General features: G+C 39.5%; 2 protein-coding genes and 1 non-coding gene across 3 annotated transcripts; 2 read left to right on the top strand and 1 right to left on the bottom strand.

The window, feature by feature from the left end:
• The first annotated feature begins 750 nt into the window (after window positions 1-750).
• LOC131359524 (hatching enzyme 1.2-like) lies at window positions 751-1,933 on the top strand. The gene is made up of 4 exons (XM_058399464.1): window positions 751-868; window positions 1,088-1,228; window positions 1,303-1,420; window positions 1,546-1,933. Exons 1-4 carry the CDS (start codon window positions 751-753, stop codon window positions 1,931-1,933), a joined length of 765 nt encoding a protein of 254 aa, XP_058255447.1.
• Window positions 1,934-5,838: 3,905 nt separating this feature from the next.
• On the bottom strand, window positions 5,839-8,737 carry LOC131359398 (polyadenylate-binding protein 1-A-like). Its single transcript, XM_058399271.1, has 9 exons — window positions 8,597-8,737; window positions 8,215-8,379; window positions 7,991-8,122; window positions 7,674-7,769; window positions 7,225-7,462; window positions 7,027-7,112; window positions 6,779-6,874; window positions 6,192-6,438; window positions 5,839-5,986 (listed from the first exon to the last, which is right to left on the bottom strand). The coding sequence occupies exons 1-9, from the start codon at window positions 8,735-8,737 to the stop codon at window positions 5,955-5,957; spliced, it is 1,233 nt and encodes a 410-aa protein (XP_058255254.1). The 3' UTR covers window positions 5,839-5,954.
• An 11,593-nt stretch (window positions 8,738-20,330) lies between these two features.
• Window positions 20,331-20,419, top strand: trnay-gua (transfer RNA tyrosine (anticodon GUA)). The gene is given in 2 exon segments: window positions 20,331-20,367; window positions 20,384-20,419. It is a non-coding gene; the product is annotated as a tRNA-Tyr (tRNA).
• The last annotated feature ends 1,027 nt before the right edge of the window (window positions 20,420-21,446 follow it).

Genomic DNA, 21,446 nt, shown 5'->3' with positions numbered 1-21,446 from the left:
AGCGTGTGACATTAGTAACATGGGAGGAAAATGACAGCTGATTGTCCATGGTTACCCCAAGGTTGTGAGCAGTGGCCAAAGGGCAGGTCAGGGAGTTGTTCAGAGCCATTGCGAGATCCTGGGCTGGAGATAAAACATCTGGGATGACCAGCAGATCAGTGTTGATTTGAGAATGGCCAATGACGCTACACATTTCATTCCAAATGAAACAGCAAGTTCACCTTACTTTTCCTGAATAGTCATTTGTCTGCATTCTCAAACAATTATTAATTGCAGGTCCTGCTTCTCCAGAGCAAAAATACACATATTTGTAAATTTTGGATACAAATCACATGACCTTCAGCCATATGGCTCAGATATTCATTCAGAGAATGTTTACCTTGGGTTAACTCGTAAGTCCTTCAAATATACAAGGCACTCCATAAAACTAGAGCCTGTCTGAGACATAGATCAACAACCAGTCATTAAGAGGTATGGTCCAGCTAAAGTCCATCCATTACTCCTGATTATCCAACCAATCTCCTAACTCTCATGATGCTTCAGTGAGGCACTAAAGTGTTGAGTTCAGAGGATCCTCCCTTTAGTTCCACACATTAGACAGTGGACATTAAGGCCTAGAGTTAATCCCCAGAAAGCTACTCCAAGTTGTTTCTGTGTGTGTCAGTGTGTATAAAAAGTGAGAAATGACAGTTGGCAGTCACCGAGCTACGGTGAAGGAGCATCCAGATCATCTCCCCACACTGAAGCATCATGCAGTCTATAGCGTCTCTCTCCATTCTAGCCCTGCTGCTTGGCTTCTCACAAGCTTTCTATCTCGACCAACCTGAGCATGTGGACATCACGTCAAGGATTCTCACCATCAACAACGGTCTGATAACTCCCTGATCTCACTACACCTCACTATTATTACTGCTACACATTCTACAAATATGGGCCTAGAACCTGTCTTGTTCTAAGATTAGGATTTTTGTAATTATTTCTTTTGGGTACTGTTTCCTTGCTGGCACCAGTGACAGAAATTGTAAGACACCACCATTACTACTTATTGATTTTGCTGTCTTTATCCCTTTTTGTTCTCTGGTTGAAGGATCCAGTGAACTGTTGTTGGAGGGAGACATACTCTTGCCAAGAGGTAGGAATGCTCTGGTCTGCAGCGACAGCAGCTGCTTTTGGAAGAAGTCCTCAAATGGCCTAGTGGAGGTGCCTTACACGTTGAGCAGTGTTTTCTGTAAGTGAAAGACTTCCTCATTATGACACATCTCTGTTTATTACTTGTTAATGTATTGAACGTTTTCTTTACAGCTTTCTCTGACAGGACCGTAATAGCCAATGCCATGGCCTCCTTCCACAGCAAAACCTGCATTCGTTTCGTTCCCAGGACAAATCAAACTTCCTACCTTAGCATCGAGAGCAAAGATGGGTGAGAACCACTGAACCAATCCCTGTACCTGAAAATGGAATTTGGAGTTCTCTAATTTTGTTTAATGTACAGTGTCCTTAGTTTGACGTAAGTGACATGGTTGATTCCCCTCTTTTTTCTCTCAGATGTTTCTCTAATGTGGGCAGATCAGGTGGTGCTCAGGTGGTTTCTCTCAGCAGGTTGGGTTGTGTTTACTATGGCATTGTCGAGCATGAGCTGAACCATGCACTTGGTTTCTACCACGAGCATACTAGGAGTGACCGTGACAAGTATGTCAAAATCAACTGGGAAAACATCGACCCAACCACGCAGTCTAATTTCGAGCTGAAAAACACCAACAACCTCAACACTCCGTACGACTACTCCTCTGTAATGCACTATGGAAGAACAGCTTTCTCCATTAACGGGCTGGACACCATCACTCCCATTCCTGATCCGTCAGTGAATATTGGACAGAGAAAGGAACTGTCCGCCATCGACATCCTGAGGATCAACACCCTCTACAAGTGCTGAAATTGTTCAGAGGCTTCACTTGCTGCGCTAACAAAATATGAAATCATACAATAAAATGGCTACATGCATCTTTTTCTTGGTGTGTGCTTTAATAAAGTATTTCACTGAAACCCCATGAAACAGTTTTCATCATGCCAGGACCATGAATGTCCAGCAAGATTTATTGTTACTCCCTCCACCTCAGTATCACATACGTACTGGCATTTTATTGAATGTTGTTTTGTATAAATGAACCAGCACTTTGATATCTATGACTACATATAAATATAAAAACTATACATTTGACTTCAAAAAGCATATCCAGTGAGAGAATCCTAATACACCATGTCCTGTTCGTTTGGTATAATTGAATGAGCACTTAGACATGTATGACTACATACAAATATGAAAACTAAACCTTCAAGGATCATCAACAACATTAGACATGATTGCAAAAACAAATCCTGTGAGAAAATCCTAATATACTACATTAGTTCAGCCCTCTGTAGGTTGATCATTTTCATTTCCATCAAATGATGTGGCATCCTTTCATTTCTAACACATTACCCAGTCCATTTCAGTATAGATATCCAGCATGATATTTTCCCCATTGAGATCTGATGTGTTTTCAAAGTGTTCCTTTAATTTTTTTAAACAGTGTATTTACCAGTGGTGGACCGTCAGTTCCAGCAAGGTCTTCTCTGCTGGCCTAAACAGCAGTGATCTGAATCACTGACTTGCATTTTAATATATTTAATATATTTTTCCATGAATGTGTATTAAATTATTCCCAATAGTCTATTCTCTACATTGCATAGCTTTTCTCTTGGTTGCGCTGTTTCCAGTAGTGTATATTTATGATAAGAGTATGTATCTAATCATATTTCAGCCAGTGGCAGACATCATGTGTCACCAGAGTGAAAGAAATCTGCCTTAAGGCCTTCAGAATCAATGGTGCAGGCGCCCGTAGCTTAAAATAAGTGGCAATGAAATTGTTACATTAACCAATCAGATTTCGAGTTGGGATCACTGGGGCCATCTAGCAGGCATATGATTACGTCAGCAATTTCCCGTCCTTTGATTGGATAATTGGAGTAGTCAGAGGCAGCGAACCGCCCATATACATTGTTTCTATATTCTCTGCGTCTCATTTCGGATCCTTGGGAGATTGCAGTTTGCTACATGCGTCATCAAGAATGTTTTTTTTTAAGAAAAGTAACTGTAATAAAATTGACTATTCCTTGTGAGGTGTGAAATACTGTAGACTAATTTCTTTTTTACTTTGTTATTTAATGGTTGATTAGTATCTATTGCCGTGGCGTCCAGGGGTGATCCTAGTTTCATTTAAGGGGGGCTCAGCCCCCAATGAGGGTATAATAGTAAAATAAATAAATAAATAAATAAATAAATAAAGGTTTGACTAACAGGGTAGGATGGTAAACTTATTGCAGCATTCCACTGTATTGCATAGATGTGTATAACGTACTGAACAAGCCAAATACTAGTCTTCCTGATCACACACACACACACACACACACACACTTGTCCTCTGATCCTCGCTCTGCGGACTGAAAGACGGGGAGGAGCCGAAGTCTGCCGCAGTTTTCATATGAAACTTAAAGCGGACTGAGGCGATCACGAATTTGTGTACAGTTTATGGACAATCGCTGAGGGCTGAGAAGAAAATGGCCTAGCGATGCTCATGGTGGCGTCATAATGATGGTAGAGATGAGGATTAATTCAGGAAGGACACCAGTGAAGGCCTAGGTGTGAAATGCACGGTCCGCCACTGAGTTTACATACTGTATAGTCCACAAGATACAAATAAACTATTCAAAGAAGCGAATACGCACGCGCACGTGACGTCTAAAATGCACAGATTCACCCGGCTCGAGACACCATGTGGGAATACCTGAGATGCGGATTGGGGTCACGCAGATGATGATGATGATGATGATGATGATTATTATTATTATTATTATTATTATTATTTTATGTTTGTTATCGTTATTAATTATTATAATAATAATGTAATTACTATTATTGTATTGTTCTTATTGTTAACACATACACTTTAATGCACTTATTTACTTACACTCATATATCAATATATACTTACTTAGATCGTTCCTTATAGACCGTTGTTGCTCTAACTGTGTGAAGAGCTTTGTAAATATGAACACAGTACTCATAAATGCATGTCACTAACTGTCAGAGAAATTGTAAAACAAATCCAACAATCCCTTTGCGCCACCTGCTGGAGAATCGATGAAATGACATCAAGTAATCTGGGGCAATTTTTGTAAACGTTTTCTGTTATCAAGTTATAACAAGTATACTTCATTACAATTCTATTCATTCATACAATTTCAGTTATTTATCTTGTTTAGTTTATAATAATAATAATAATAATAATAATAAACTGTAATCTGATTAAAAAAATAAAGAAAATATCAAGATAAAGTATCTTGTGTTATTGCACAATTCTCATATGATATAGTAGAAATCCCAAAATATATTGTCCAGTTTGTGGAAGGGGCTACTGGGAGCAGTGCTGGTTGTACAGTCTCACAGCAACAGGGAGGAAAGACCTACAGTACCACTCTCTCAAACACTTGGGGTGAAGTAGCCTACCACTACAGGAGCTGCCCAGAGTCATCAGAGTCTTCCAGAACCTGACCATCATCCTCCTTTCTCCCTCCATCTGCACTGGGTTGAGACTGCATCCTATGAAAGAGCTATTTTTATGATCTTTTCCAGTCTCTTCCTGTCTGCAGCAGAGATGCCACTGCCCCAGCTGAAAAAGCAAGATGCAAGATGCTGATGTCATGGACGTTTTGATAGGTCAACTGACAACATTTGAGTTAATTGGAGGCATATCCGTGGATGTATTTTAAGGCTCACCTCAAACACTTCCTTGTGTGACCCCATGGGAAAATCAAAAGAAATCAGCCAAGATTTCATCCTTGGGTACAATTTCCAGATGCCTGAAAGTGCCACATTCATCTGTTCAACAATTATACGCAAATATAAAACACCATGGGAATGTCCAGCCATCGTACAGTAGTTGCAGTACAAGTTTTAAATACTTTAAATACTTTTATGTTGCTGCTGCTCTACAGTAAGCTTACCTGTATATCTGTGCAGGAGTGAATACTATTAAGATCTTGAATGTGAACTTTGGGTGTGCTGATTCTGTAACCTGTTCAAGTGGAATCCCCAACAGTTTCACCCAGAACACCAACTGCTACGCTCCAAACACACTCTCAACTGTCTCCTCACTGTAAGCTTTTAGTTTGTTCTTTAAGCTTTTTTTACTTAGTAGGTTAACTTGTAGTCCAGCTCTTAAAGAGGCCATGTTAACATTGTTTTTGTCATTTACAGGTGCAATGGACTGAAGAGTTGCACTGTCGAAGCTTCCTCCACCGTCTTTACAGATCCTTGTAACACTACTGCTACATACCTCACAGTGTCCTACACATGCACCGCTGGGCATCTGGTCTTTTTCTTTTTCTTCTTCTTTTTTCTTACCTCTTTTCAGAAATATTGGGTAAACTGGAAAGAAATAAAGTTCTTATGAACTCATGAATGAAATATATTTTTTATTCTTATTATAAATTTTTTAAAAATCTGTCATCTGAATTACTTCAGTTCAGTGTACATACAGTACACGCAGTATGAAAGGTATTTTAAGTGCAGCAGTACATAATTAATTTCTTTCCTGTTCTTTTTATTGCTATTGACAGAATACCTTGAAGGATTTGAGATTTCAGTGTAAAAAGGAATCAAACCCTGTTAGCTTGATGAGTTTTGGTGTTGGTGTGCTTTATATTTGCATGTTATCAACATGATCAACTGCTGAAATACCCCCCCCCCCCCCACCCCAAATTGTTCATTTGCTTTTACATGCAATGAGTATGATAATATAATATATAAAAATTCAAAAATAACAAATGAGTTTCACAAAATTTAACAAAATTTATAATAATAATATAAATCAATATATATATATTGATAAAAGGAAGTATAAAGTTTAAAAGGTTTATCTGGTGGCCGGTGCAACAGAGGGACGACCTGAAAGAGAAAAGCAGAGTCATATTACCCTATTACTGTCACAGATACACGCTGTGTGTTCAGAATTATTGTGTAGCTATTCAGTTATATATCACAGTAATTCTCAAACAGTTTATCATAGTTTGTATAACCATTGCACTTATTGATATTTTTCATTTTATTATTGCATTAAATTTCTTGTATTACAAGGTCAGCTGTGACTCACGATGTGAATGGACCCTCTGCAAGAATCTGTGAGGTCTTGTGTGTGGCTCAGTTGGACCACTGCTTCCTGTACACTCAGTCTGGGTGAGGGAAGCCTTGCGCTGCTTATTGTTGTTAGCCAGAGTCACATACAGTGGCTTCCTGCCCATCATCCTTCCATTCATCTCCTTAATGGCTTTTTCTGCTTCATTTGGAGAGGAGAAGCTCACAAATCCAAAACCTCGGGAGCAGCCATTCTCCACAGTCACCTGTAGGGGTCAGCAAGGAAATACAGCAAGCACAAAAATTAATATTACACACACCTACTGTATGTGGCTAATCTTGAGGAAAAACTAGCACTGTCATTACATCAAAACATAATGAAAATAGCTATATTATGTTAGTATCAGGGTTCTGGTATTGCACATTCAATATGAATCTCTTCAGTGTTAATAGTAATTTGAGGTAGCAACCATTCGAAAAAAACACCCAACTACACATTCATCTCCTTGTGCTGCAAGTGCACACTGGTTTTGACATAATAGAGCAGGTAAGGAGAAGTAAACAAAAAAAAGAAATAAAATGTAGGGTTTAGTAATTTTAGGTGACCTTTGCACTGATGACTGTTCCATATGGCAGGAACGCTTCATGCAGGCGCCTGTCGTCCACACTGTAGTCCAGATGTTTTATAAACACCTTACTCTTCTACAGAACAGAGAGCAAAATCAACATCCAGCGTTTGATTTAGTATTTTATAGTAATCCATCACTCAGTATTAAGACAATCATTAAGCTAAAAATGTGTGACCAAAACATGGGAAAAATCATTAAAGTCCTGTAATATAAACAGAAAAATACCTGTGCATCCTGGGACTGCAGTGTGGTTTGCACTCTGCATATGTTCCTGTCCTGTTGGTTGGTTCTCCTCAATTCTGGAGATGCATCTGTAGCCACAACCAAACATTTCACTTTATCATCCAATCAGTATTATGATTGGGACCTATTGAGGCCTTAACAATGTTGTAAACTTAACACAAATTGAGAAGTGTGACTTACTCTGTGGCTGAATATTCTTTTGAGCCTGGTGTGGATTTGGACAGGGTTCTTTCAGGCTACTCTCTGCCCTCTCTCTGTGCCTTCCTCCATGTTCCTCCTTGCTCTGAACCACACTAACATACACTGGCCTGCTTCCCAATACCCTGCCGTTCATCTTCATGATGGCATTTCTGGCTTCATCAGGAGATGCAAAAATGACAAAGCCAGTGCCTTTGGGATGGCCATTCTCCATATTGACCTGCAGAGGAAACAGATTTAGAGATGCGAAAAGCAAAGAATGAGCATTACATGCACTATATGGTAACAATATAATAGATTTCCACATTCAGAAAATAAACCGGTTAAATAGTTCGCAATAAAAAACCCTCATCTTCTTGTGCTACAAGTGCACAGTGATTTTAACCTAAAAGAGGGAGTATGGGGAGGTGAAGGTAGTAATTGAAATTGACCTCTGCACTGATCACAGTTCCAAAGGGATGGAATTCCTCATGTAGTTGTCTGTCATCCACATTGCAGTCAAGGTTCCTCAACAGTAGTTTCACTGTCTGCAGAACAGGGCAGAGTCAACATCCAGATTGTTAATTAAGCCAATTTGTTAATTAAAAACAAAACATACAAAAAACAGAATAGCACAGCTTGAACAATAACTGATACAAATACTATATGCTAAGTAGAGACACACAAACATGTCCTTATATGGAAATAAAGCTAGAAATAAAGCATGTCCTCTCAGGCCTTGATCTGCAGCCAGACTTTACTACAGTACCTTTTTATTCTTGCAGAGGCGTTCATTAGGGAGCTTTTTGTCACTAACAGGCAGCTGCTGGACTCTGGCCTGCTTCTCTGCCTTCTGCTCCTCTACCTTCTGCTCCTCTACCTTCTTTACAAACTTTTGTACCTTTAACAAAAAATGAGAGAGAATTAGAGGATGAAAGACACAACATCCTTATGTTATGTATGCCCGACATATTCACAAGCTTATTGTCTTACATAGAAAGAGAAAGGCTCTACATTCTCCATCTCATTGTCCTCAGCGTCCATGATTTCACCCCACGTGAGTTTTGCGGGAGCTGGAGATGTACACTGTGGTAGTTCAGACATGGACTCAGGATCCATAGTAGGCAGAAAGTTGGAAATTGCCTTAAAGAAACTTGGCTCTTGAGGCACATAAAGGTAATTTATGTAATCAACAAAACTACTAACATAGCATAGCATAGTGGTTACAATGAACTCCCCAAAAACCCTGAATAGCACAGCTGAACAAAAACTGTTAGAAATGCTATATGCTATATAGAGACACAAACTTGTCTTTATATGGAAATAAAGCATGTCCTCTTAAGCCTTGATCTGCAGACAGACTTTACTGCAGTACCTTGTTATTCTTGCTGAGGCGTTCATTAAGGAGCTTTGTGTTTCTAACAGGCGGCTGCTGGACTTTGGCCTGCTCTTCTGCCTTCTGCTCCTCTATGTTCTTCTCTACCTTCTGCTCCTCTACCTGGTTGATGTAATCCATGCTCCAGGGATTCTGGTTTAAACAGAAAAAAGAGAGAGAATTAGAGGATGAAAGACACAACATCCTTATGTTATGTATGCCCAACATATTCACAAATCTTACATAGAAACAGAAAGGCTCTACATTCTCCATCTCATTGTCCTCGGCGTCCATGATTTCACCCCATGTGAGTTTCACAGGAGCTGGAGATGGACACCGTGGTAGTTCAGACATGGACTCAGGCTCCATAGTAGGCAGCAAGTTGGAAATGGCCTCTGATTGGAACTGAATAAAGAAAAAGTTAGAGAAAGAGTTAGCTTTAACGGCACTCGCCTCTTGAGGCACATAAAGCTAATTTATATAATCAGCAAAACTATTAATTAACATAGCATAGCATATTTCTTTACAACTTACCGTTGTACCAAGTCTGAATAATAAAAGCAAGGAAACTGCTGGCTCTATCTGAAATAAACTTTCTCGCGGTGCGATGTGAACTGCTGCTTGCTTTTCCTAACTTGCCGATGCTCTGGACTGTGGCTGACCAACACTACGTCATGTTCTGATTCTTTGTATGATGCGTTGTGTTCCGTCATTGCCATAGCAATGCTGTTCTCTCCACTACCCACCCTTCACCTGACCCCCCCCCTCCCCGCGCGGGTCATCAGGAGGTCATTATCAGTGATGGGCAGTAACGAAGTAAATGTAATTCGTTACTGTACTTAAGTGTCTTTTTCCAGTATCTGTACTTTACTAAAATATAACATTTCTTTGAGACTTCTTACTTTCACTCCACTAGATTTTGAAGTAAAATATCGTACTTTTTATTCCACTACATTATCCCACATCTCTCGTTACTTGTATTAGAAAAAAATAAATAAAAAGCAGTTGTCCAATCACAGCACAGCAAACCGAGCTACAGCGCGCGCAGTGTTTTTGAACCTAGGTATCTTTCCGGTTTCATTAAATGCAGCGAGTGTTAACGGTTCGGTAGAAAAACCCTGACCCCATCCCGCTACCTGCACACACATGACCCATGACCTGACCTGCAGGATTTGTTTTAAGATGTAGAACAGAAGAAAGACTCTTTCATATTCAGATACCTGCTCTGTCTCACTAACATCATCTTTGTGAAAATGTAGAGGTGAGCACGTGCTGTAATCATCATAATGGTCATTTTCTTTAATATGAATCTAATGTTAGCTCTCAGTAATGAAGGATTTTCTAGTGTATGTGAACAAATCTGTCATTATCTTAATTATGTCGTGTATGGCTAGTTCCGCTTTAGTTATCTAAGTAAGCTAATCAGTAGCTCTTGAGCAGCAGCTTATATTAACCTTACTGATGTTATACAGCATCCCAATAACCCAATAACTCAACTTTTATTGTTGATATTTGACCAGTCACCAAGTAACATTCCTTTTTCATAGTTTTTTTATTATGTAAAGCAGAATTACTGCACAAATACTGTAATTGCCCATCACACACCAAAGCATTAGTTACTAAATACTGAAATACTGACTTTGCTGAATTTGAACTTTTTTCCTCTGAATCTGTAGAGCAGCAAGTTTCTGTTAAAGTGAATCTGCTTAGATCCTCGTTGGTCATTTGTTTAAAACTGATTCCCCAGGACACAGTAGTGTCCAGCACACATTAGTTATTCTTTATGAGTTACCAAGTCAGACTGTCCAGCTGTAGTGCTTACTATTTCCTTCTGTTGTGATGTATATATTTTTATTTTTAAGCACTTTATTTAGGAAACAATTTACAAGCTATAGACCCTGTCTTTATATGTGTCCTTTTTCTTTTGTAGTGTCCATGCACAAATACCTGTGTCCTGTAAACACTGACACAAATACCTGTGCCCTGTAAACACTGACACAAATACCTGTGCCCTGTAAACACTGACACAAATACCTGTGCCCTGTAAACACTGACACAAATACATGTGCCCTGTAAACACTGACACAAATACCTGTGTCCTGTAAACACTGACACAAATACCTGTGTCCTGTGAACACTGACACAAATACCTGTGCCCTGTAAACACTGACACAAATACCTGTGTCCTGTAAACACTGACACAAATACATGTGCCCTGTAAACACTGACACAAATACCTGTGTCTTGTAAACACTGACACAAATACCTGTGTCCTGTAAACACTGACACAAATACCTGTGCCCTGTAAACACTGACACAAATACCTGTGTCCTGTAAACACTGACACAAATACCTGTGCCCTGTAAACACTGACACAAATACCTGTGTCCTGTAAACACTGACACAAATACCTGTGCCCTGTAAACACTGACACAAATACCTGTGCCCTGTAAACACTGACACAAATACCTGTGCCCTGTAAACACTGACACAAATACCTGTGTCCTGTAAACACTGACACAAATACCTGTGTCCTGTAAACACTGACAGACACACACACATTTCAACAGCAAAGTGTTTTATCATGTTTTAATGGTTACTATCTTAAGTATAACATAAGTCTTAACAGGAAAACCTAACTTATCTAAAGTCCTGCTGTTCTACAGCCCCCATGTTCCCAATAATAACAATAATGTTAACTGACATCTGAATCATGATCATTTCTCAGACCTTGTATTAACAGGCATGTGTGAGCAGAGTGACAGATTCTTCTGACATAAAATGAATAGTTCATACACAAAATGACAACATTAGAGCTGGGATAAATACTTTAATCAAGTAAAAATTAGAATAACATTTTAACTAGAGTATCTGTACTTTTATTGTGTACTTTGTGTACAATAATGTGTACTTTGCCCACCACTGGTCATTAGTGACCTTCAGTAAAGCAGTTTCCGTACTGTGTTTAGTACGGAACCCTGACTTGAATTTGAGGTTTCAGATTCAGTGGAAAGCTTAAAGTAAGAGAGAACAGTGGGAAAAGCAACAGGCTCACTGTGGAGTGGGATAATATTTTAGGCCTATATGAATTTGTGTCATTGTAAAACGATGAGGTAGCATCATGAGTAGTTTTGAACACCATTTCTGTTTTTGGTCTGATGAAGTAAGGTTTTAACAAGACAAGAAGGGTGCATTGTTTAGGTGTGTCTGTTAAGCATGAATAGTCTTTGTGTAGATAATAAATTAACATTAACTTAGTATTGCAAGTCTTATCAAAAATAGACACAACCTGCACAACAGTATCCATTAGATCTCCTCTAAAGTTAAAGTTAGAGTCAAAAAAGCACATATGGGTAAGATGGTCAAGTGCCAATAGACAACCGGACTCCTTAGAAGGTATATTTTATTGTAGTAGATTATGGAGATAGTTACATTTTCTATTACTTTTGTCTGGTACTGTATGATTGTTTCTTTAAATGCCAGATGACCTTGTTCTAAACACTACTATAATACTGGATCTAGAGGTTCTTGTTTGTTGTTTGAGTCCATATAACAATTTCAAATCCATTTTAATATACTGCCCATGGTACATTGCTATCAACACACTGAATACGTTCAATTTTGTCTCCTTTCTTTAGAGAACATTGTGATCTGTGAGCAAGGCTACAGCACGCTGGATCATAGTAAGATCTCTGCTTCCTTATGGTTGGGCTGATGAGCATTTTACTTCTTTTGATGTTGCTATTGGGCTACAGCAATTTTACATGTGTCTCTGTGCAGGAGATGAATCTATTTGGATCAGAAATGCAATCTAAGGATGGGCTGTGGAATTAGAAGCAGATTTACTTATACTTGTTCACATTTTTTACTTCTATTTAAAGTTGTAATGGAAAGAGGACATGCACTTTAGAAGCTTCAAACACCACCTTTACAGATCCTTGTGCTGAAACTGCTAAATACCTCACTGTCTCCTACATCTTGTGGGAGTAATTTTTGACTGGTTTAGAGTGTTCAAAGTGGTTTGGAGTGTTTAAAGTGTATTTGAATGGTTTAGAGTGTTTAAGGTGTATATGAATGCATTCTTGTTTGGATATGTATAAAACAATTAGAATCAGAGGACAGCATGATTGGGTTGTCAGGCACCACCTCAATTTATTGATCACCTCTATTTACAGGTTTAATAATGTAGGGTTTAACACAAACGTGCGGGATGAGGGGTTTGGGCAATGCTTGTTAACTCTGGGCTGAGATTACATAGCTGGTATGGAATGAGAAACAGTGAGGGTAACATCAGTTTGGTAGGCCTTTTCAGTGGTAGACGAAACTTGGAGCTGTGCCCAGGGTCATCGTGCCCCGCTATATGGCTGAGAGTACGTGAGAGAAAACGCAATTAAAACTGCAGGCTGGTGCAAATGTAAAGAAAAATAGAGCAATGAATTAAACTGAAGCAATCATAGATGGAGCAGAGGCCCCGAAAAGATAATAGTGATAGTGCCACTGATAAGAGCACAGATGCCCATTATTTTTTATATGACTGATCTCAAAAGTCCAATTATAATGGAATGTGAAAGAGTTAAAAATTAAAGATATAATGGTGTCCAAAAAGAACCCGATATTCCAAAAAAGAAAATAGGTGGGACTTTCTCAGTGAAGAGGGTTTGGTTTGAATATTATGAAAAGATAAGAGAAAAGAATAAAAAGGCTATGTTTTGTGATGATTATTTCAGAGGTTGTTGGGATGTTCATTCATGAGCAGCTCAGTTCTTGTAAGCAGCGCTGATCGCAAATAAAACCTTGTATCTGCATTCATCCAGTCTGCATGATTCGTCTTCTTTAGTTAGAGTCTTGCTTGACTGAACTGTCGGGTCAATGTGGAGTTTGGAGTCAGATAATAGCGAAGTATTAATGGAGTAGTGTTAAGTAGTACATTATAGTATGGGACAAAAAATATGGGGTATGGGGTAAAAATATTTTCCACATTGTTTTGGTGACCCCGACGTGATAGAATATACGCGATTGGAACAAAGCACAACGGAGCCCCGGACCTGGGACCTGCGGTTGCAGCTGCCACCCACAGACCAGACACTTGGCCATCTAGGACAAAGGTAAGGCAGAAGCCTGTTTAATGGAAATTCTGCATTAGTTGTGTGTGGTCTGGGGAGGTGGAGGCGCCCGTTCCGAGGACGGATCAGCTCTGTTTTGTCTTGATAGAGTAATCGTAAGTTAAAGTTACATAAAATCATATGATAAAATTGCATGATTAATGCATGATAAAGACTGGATGGTGTCAGATGTGTGAATGAACTAAAAAAACGTCCCTGCAGGGTTCAATATGATCGAAAGTCCTGGTGGGTTCCAGGTGGTATGAAAGTTCTGTGAAAAAGACCTTGTTTGGAAGCAAACAGAGTGTTCAGTAGCAGAAATTAAATTCTGTGAACAAGAACACTGTCAATGGGAGAAAATCAAGAGTCAAGTAACAGGTGTAACAAGTAAAAATTCCTGGATCCCGGGTGATACAGTGAAAGGAATAAAGAGAAATACAGAGAAATAAAGAGAAATAAAGGGAATAAAGAGAAATACAGAGAAATAAAGAGAATAAAGAGAAATACAGAGAAATAAAGAGAAATAAAGTGAATAAAGAGAAATACAGAGAAATAAAGGGAATAAAGAGAAATACAGAGAAGTAAGACGTAAAATTCCCGGGTCCAGGTGATAGTGATGAAAGAGAAAAGAAACAAAGAGAAAAAGTGCTGAGTAGAAATTCCCGGGTCCAGGTGATAGTGAAGAGAGAAAAAATAAAGACAAAAAACAGAAGTAAAAAAAAAAGGGGGCCCCGTTGTAAATAAGGTGTGTTTGTCTTTGTTGTTGTTGTGGTGTATCTGAGAACTTCTGTGTGGCTTTGAATCTGGGTGATGGTATTGTATGGCTAGTTGTGTACATGCTTGACTTTGTTATTCTCGGATGCTGAGAAAATCACTGTGTAACGGTGAAGTGTGATCTGAATCTGGGGGTGATATTTTGCTGATTGTGCTGCATTTGAAATGAAGCTGGATTGAAGTAGTGATTGCACTGGTAATTCTTGCATTGTGTAAATACATTGTGGGGTATGGAGTGTATACAGGTTGAATTTGAAATGTATATTTTGGAGATATATCGTAGAGGTAATGAAGAAAAGCTGAAGGTGTTATTGGAATGGTTCCGATTTAAATATTGTGTTGAAACGACCACTCACAGGTGGAAGGTAAAAGACGATAAATAGACGACGGTACTAGGGCATGAGCTTATGGCGACATGTTTATAGTGAACTCTGACAAGAAGCGGCTTTGCATTTACGCCCACCCTTATAAGAAATCATGCTCTGTCAGAGCTCATTGACCGCAGTGAAAGAAAACAATATTTTCTGAAAAGACCCTAAACTTTAGCTATAACTTTATATAAACTTAAAGAAGCTAAACTTCTCATAGTCAAATGTCCGGCACACAAAACAGACGGCTCGTTCTTAACTAGTGGTAACACTGCAGCGGATGAGGCAGCCAAATTAGCAGCTTTAGGCCACACCAACATTTTGCTAGTCATGGACTCTGAGGATGATACCGCCCCGGAAGCGGATTTGACCTCGTTAGTGGCGGCGCAAAATTCGGAGCGGTTAAAAATGCTGCTTATGTGTGCTATTACTTTTCATGCTGATAAGTATTATAGTTTTTATATGGATTTTTAAATGTATTTTTCACAGACTTCAGACTGCTAGTGTGTGTGTGTGTGTGTGTGACGTCAGCTAGAGTGAGGGATGAGGGTTTTTTTTGGTTATCTGTAGATATGTAAAACATTACTCCACTGATCTCAGTAGTATTATAAGCTGCAGTTTAGCTTCTTGGTAGAAGCCGTAAACATTCCTCTGTAGATGCTTTAAACAAGCATGTAAAACATTACTCCACTGATCTCAATAGTGTTATAAGTTACAGTTTAGCTTATTTGGTAGAGCGCCCGATAATACGATAATAGACATATTTGAACTGTGACTTTAGTTTGTATATTATTTGAGAATGTCTTGCAATAGTTTAAGCATATTTAGCGTGTATATCGTATATTGTGTATTTGATGGTGGCTAGTGGTAGTGCATGTAAAGTATTAGTACCACTGATCTCAATGACTTTACAAGTGGCAGTTTAGCTTATTTGGTAGAGCGTCCGCCTCACATGCTGGAGACCCGGGTTCGAGACCTGCTTGGAGTTGTATTTATATATTATTTCAAGTTCTCGCAACAGTTTATATATTTATATATATATACAGTGAAACCTTGACTTACTAGTGACTCAACTTACGAGTTTTCCGAGATACGAGCCGTCGCTCGCTCAATTTTTTGCTTTAAGATATGAGCCGAGATCTGAGTTACGAGCGAGCGAGCTTACGCAATTAATTGTAGCATTAAGTGTGTAGCGAGTAAGTTAACTTAAGCGATAGAGCACGAAATGAAAAACGCCACCCACCTCCTCCAATCTCCTCCACCTCCACCATCATCTTCGTCTGATCTTCAACGTAAATACACTTAATAAAACCAGTTTATTTCTTTACATTCTCTTTTATTATGTATTATTATTGTTTTATACATTATTTGTTATTTATAAAGTACATTTTTCTTATTTAAAAAACACGTAACAAAAAAATTGGTGTGAAAAAAAAAAATTGGTTTATTTTATATGGATTTTAAATGTATTTTTCAAGGACTTCAGACCGCTACCGTGTGTGTGTGTGTGTGTGTGTGTGTGTGTGTGTGTGTGACATCAGCTAGAGTGAGGGAAGAGGTGTTTTTTAAGGACACATCATCTTTAAACTGTTCCTACAGCTTGAATTCTTACTCTACAGCCACATAAACTACCTTAAACTTTTTAAACTGTGACTTTAGCTTTTAAATATTATTTGAGCATGTCTTGCAATAGTTTAAGCAACATATTCGCAATCACACTCGCATTTTCTCCTGGAAATGCAACATTGCAACATTGCTTACGCAATCACACTCTTGTTATCGTCACTATTTTTTATTATTATTATTATTATTATTATTATTATTCCGGTTCCTGGACTCGCTACTAGTCCTAAACAGTAATAGCTAAAATTATGGTTCCATCGCTAAAATGTTGGTTATGTTCTGCTTAAGTGTGCTATTACTTTTCATGCTGATAAGTATTGTAGTTTATTTTATATTAATTTTAAATGCATTTTTTACGGACTGCACTTCCTGGTTTCCGCACGGACATTTAAGGAGAGCGCTCACAGTTCGGTTTTTCTCAGCAGTTGCCGTAAACAAGCATGTAAAACGTTACTAGTCCTAAACGGTAATAGCTAGAAACATGGTTCCAACGCTAAAATGTTGCCCATGTTATGCTTATGTGTGCTATTACTTTTCATGCTGATAAGTATTGTAGTTTATTTTATATTAATTTGTACATGCATTTTTCACAGACTTCACTTCCTGGTTTCTGTACAGTTCGGTCTTTCTCTGAGATTTTCGGTAGGTGCCGTAAACGAGCATCTGTAGATGTCGTAAACAAGCACGTAAAAGGTTACTAGTCCTAAACGGTAATGGCTAGAAACATGGTTCCAACGCTACAGTGCTGCTTATGTGTGCTATTACTTTGCATGCTGATAAGTATTATAGTTTTTTATATGGATTTGTAAATGTATTATTCCCGGACTTCAGACCGCTGCTGTGTGTGTGTGTGTGTGTGTGTGTGTGTGACACGTCAGCTAGAGTGAGGGATGAGGGTTTTTTTTGGTTATCTGTAGATATGTAAAACATTACTCCACTGATCTCAATAGTGTTATAAGTTACAGTTTAGCTTATTTGGTAGACCGCCTGATAATACGATAATAGACATATTTTAACTGTGACTTTAGTTTGTATATATTATTTGAGAATGTCTTGCAATAGTTTAAGCATATTTAGCGTGTATATCGTATATTGTGTATTTGATGGTGGCTAGTGGTAATGCATGTAAAGTATTAGTATCTCAATGATGTTATGGGTTGCAGTTTAGCTTATTTGGTAGAGCGTCCGCCTCCGGGTTGCATCGCTTGTGGCACTTTGTTAATGCGCCCGCCTCCCATGCTGGAGACCCGTGTAAAATATTGTAAAATATTAGTACCACTGATATCAATAACATTACAAGCTGCAGTTTAGCTTATTTGGTAGAGCGCCCGCCTCCCATGCTGGAGACCCGGTCGGAGTGGTATTTATATATTATTTGAGAATGTTTTGCAATAGTTTGAGCAACATATCGCTTAATAGCTATACGGTAATAGCTAGAAACATGCTTCCAATGCTAAAATGCTGCTTAGGTATGCTATTACTTTTCATGCTGATAAGTATTATAGTTTATTTTATATTAATTTTTAAATGCAATACGTACTTCAGACCGCTACTGTGTGTGTGTGTGTGTGTGTGTGTGTGTGAGAGAGAGAGAGAGTGAGGATGAGGTTGGATGCATCATCTTTAAACTGTTCCCAGCGCACACACTAGTTTAGATTTCATATTTTAACTGTGACTTTAGTTTGTATATATTATTTGAGAATGTATTGCAATAGTTTAAGCATGTATAGCTTTTATATTTGTAACGGAGAGTAGTGCTACGTGCTGTGATGTAAACCTCATCTTAATAAGTTTACTTGCCAACGAAAGCTTTTATTGCTTGTGGTACATTGTTAGTGCGCCCGCCTCCCATGCGCGAGACACGCTCAGAGTTGTATTTATATATTATTTCAGAATTTCTTGCAATAGTTTAAGCAACATATCGTGTAAACGGTAATAGCAAGAAAAATGTTTCCAACGCTAAAATGCTGCTTATGTGTGCTATTACTTTTCAACCGCCTGTGCCACGTCAACCACGTGCATACATTAGGTGAAGGCCGACACTTGCAGAAAGTGTGGTTGTTCTAGGACATCAGCAACTGGACATAGCCAAGACAAGGCCAGAATTTATTGTCCAGTGACAGAGATGATGACAGAACAACAGTTGCTCAAAAAAATAAAGAAAATATAGATATGTTGCATATAGCACTTGTATTCTTACAAAGTTACATGTATTTTATATTTAAATATTTGATGTTTAAATAGTATTTTTCTGTTTTGTTTATAGTTTAATATATTGCTATTTTATAATGTGTCACTTGTATTTATTATTAGGGTACATGTATTAAATAATGTATTATTTGAATTGTATTTGCACATTATTCAACTGCTGCTATACGTACTGTATTGTCTCTTTGCACTGTCTTTTGTCTTGCACTGTTAGCACCAAGTTGCACACGATGTACTTTATGAAGCTAGGACAGCTTACTTTCCGTCCTTAGCTCTGTGTTTTGTAATTATGTTGTTTATGTAGCACCAGGGTCCTGGAGAAACATGGTCTCATTTCACTGTGTACTGCATCAGCTATATGTGGTCAAAAGGACAATAAAAGATTCTTGACCTGACTTGAATGTATTCTTTGTTTTATCATTATAAGTTTATTTAGGTGTGTGCTTCAACATATATATTTAATAATATAAATATTGGTAGTTTTTTTGTTTTAATTAAAAAAATTACAAAACAGGTGCATATAAATCACACGTGGCACTCTGTCTCTCCTTTGCTTTCTTCCTTTCTTTCTTTTCTTTTCTTTCTTTTTTCTTCCTTCCCCTCCTTCCCCATTTTTTTTTCCTTTCTTCCCCACCCGAAGCAGACTATTGAACTTTGGCTCAGCTAGTAGAGCGGTGGACTGTAGGTGCTTACAAATGAACATCCTTAGGTTGCCGTTTCAAATCCGGCTCGAAGGATGGCGTTTACCAGCCTCCAGAAAGCACGTCGTTTGTGTGCTGCCGCTAGCTCTGGCCGGGCGCAAAAACGAGCTTGCTTCTCTGACCGGGAATCAAACCAGGGCTGCCGGGGCAAGAGCGCCGAATCCTAGCCATTAGACCACCAGGGAGACACAGACAGGTTTGTAGGCCTCGTGCGGCTGGGCGCAGCACCTAGGATTGGCCTCTAGTGCCGATTTACCGCAATTCCGGATGAGTTACACCTGAGGAAACAGCAGTTTAAACAAATTCGCTTTAAGATCAACAGAATGTCTGCACAGACTGTCTCAAAAGACTTAAAAGAGGTCCCACCTCTCAGCTGCAGGGTCACCAGTTTGCAGTCTGTCCAGAGTCCCCGTGCGTGTACACCCGGTGTTCTCCGGTTTCCTCTCACCTCCAAAAGACACGCCAGTAGGTGGATCGGCTGAAACAAATTGCTATTAGGTATGAGCGAGTGCGTGAATGTGTTTGCACAGTGCCCTGTGATGAGCTGGCAAGCCATGCAGGGTGTACTGCTCACCGATCAGGTCTAGACAAGAACAGGTATGTCTGTCCTATGGAAAAGCTTTGACGTGCAGCGATGCACACAAACGTTCACATCTGACCGTTTTGGCCCATCGCTTTTGAGGTGCCTGGTGGACAGAGTGAAACCCTGCGCATTACGTCCTCTCTATTTACTTAGTTTAAGTCAACGCACCGGCGAGGACACCCACACGTAAAAACCCGAGATTGCAAACGAGATTGTAACGGTGAAGAAGGGTCTAACATCGACAAGAAAGTTTATAGGCCCCAGTAAATCTGGCCTAGGGCCCCTGAAACCGCTGCGCTACGTGGCTCGTAACAGACAAAAATCACCAGGGGTCCCGTTTGCCAGGTTGTTGCCCAAAGGTGGCCCGGAGCCCTCCCTTCGATAGCTCAGCTGGTAGAGCGGAGGACTGTAGGTGCTTACAAATAGACATCCTTAGGTCGCCGGTTCAAATCCGGCTCGAAGGACGGCTTTTACCAGCCTCCGGGAAGCGCGCCGTTTGAGTGCATCTGCCTCTTGCAGCCGCTAGCTCTGGCCGGGCGCGAAAAAGAGCTCGCTTTCCTGACCGGGAATCGAACCCGGGCCGCGGCGGTGAGAGCGCTGAATCCTAGCCGCTAGACCTCCAGGGAGACGCAGACAGGTATGTGGGCCTCGTGCGGCTGGGTGCAGCACCCAGGATTGGCCTCTAGTGCCGATTTACGGCAATTCCGGATGAGTTACACCTGAGGAAACAGCAGTTTAAACAAATTCGCTTTAACGTCAACAGAATGTCTGCACAGACTGTCTCAAAAGACTTAAAAGAGGTCCCACCTCTCAGCTGCAGGGTCACCAGTTTGCAGTCTGTCCAGAGTCCCCGTGCGTGTACACCCGGTGTTCTCCGGTTTCCTCTCACCTCCAAAAGACACGCCAGTAGGTGGATCAGCTGAAACAAATTGCTATTAGGTATGAGCGAGTGCGTGAATGTGTTTGCACAGTGATGAGCTGGCGAGCCATACGGGGTGTACTGCTCACCGATCAGGTCTAGACGAGAACAGGTATTTCTGTCCTATGGAAAAGCTTTGACATGCAGCAATGCACACAAACGTTCACATCTGAAGGTTTTGGCCCATCGCTTTTGAGGCGCCTGGTGGACAGCGTGAAACCCGCATTAGATAGATAGATAGATAGATAGATAGATAGATAGATAGATAGATAGATAGATAGATAGATAGATAGATAGATAGATAGATAGATAGATAGATAGATAGATAGATAGATAGATAGATAGATTCAACTTCATTGTCATTGCAGAGTGCAGGTACATAGCAATGAAATGCTGTTTAGCATCTACCAGAAGTGCAAATAGTAGAAATTCTGCCAATGAACAGGTGCAGATAAATATGTAAATATGTACATCGATAAATAAGGCTATGTCAGAGTGTGCATAGAGAAGTATGTGCAAGTAATATTTACAGTAGATAAAGTGACAGGTGTAATTATAATTGTGCTAAAAAT

The sequence above is a fragment of the Hemibagrus wyckioides genome, linkage group LG09 (assembly GCF_019097595.1).
Source record: "Hemibagrus wyckioides isolate EC202008001 linkage group LG09, SWU_Hwy_1.0, whole genome shotgun sequence".
Classification (NCBI taxonomy): Eukaryota; Metazoa; Chordata; class Actinopteri; order Siluriformes; family Bagridae; genus Hemibagrus; species Hemibagrus wyckioides.
This window is presented reverse-complemented; position numbering and strand designations above follow the sequence as displayed.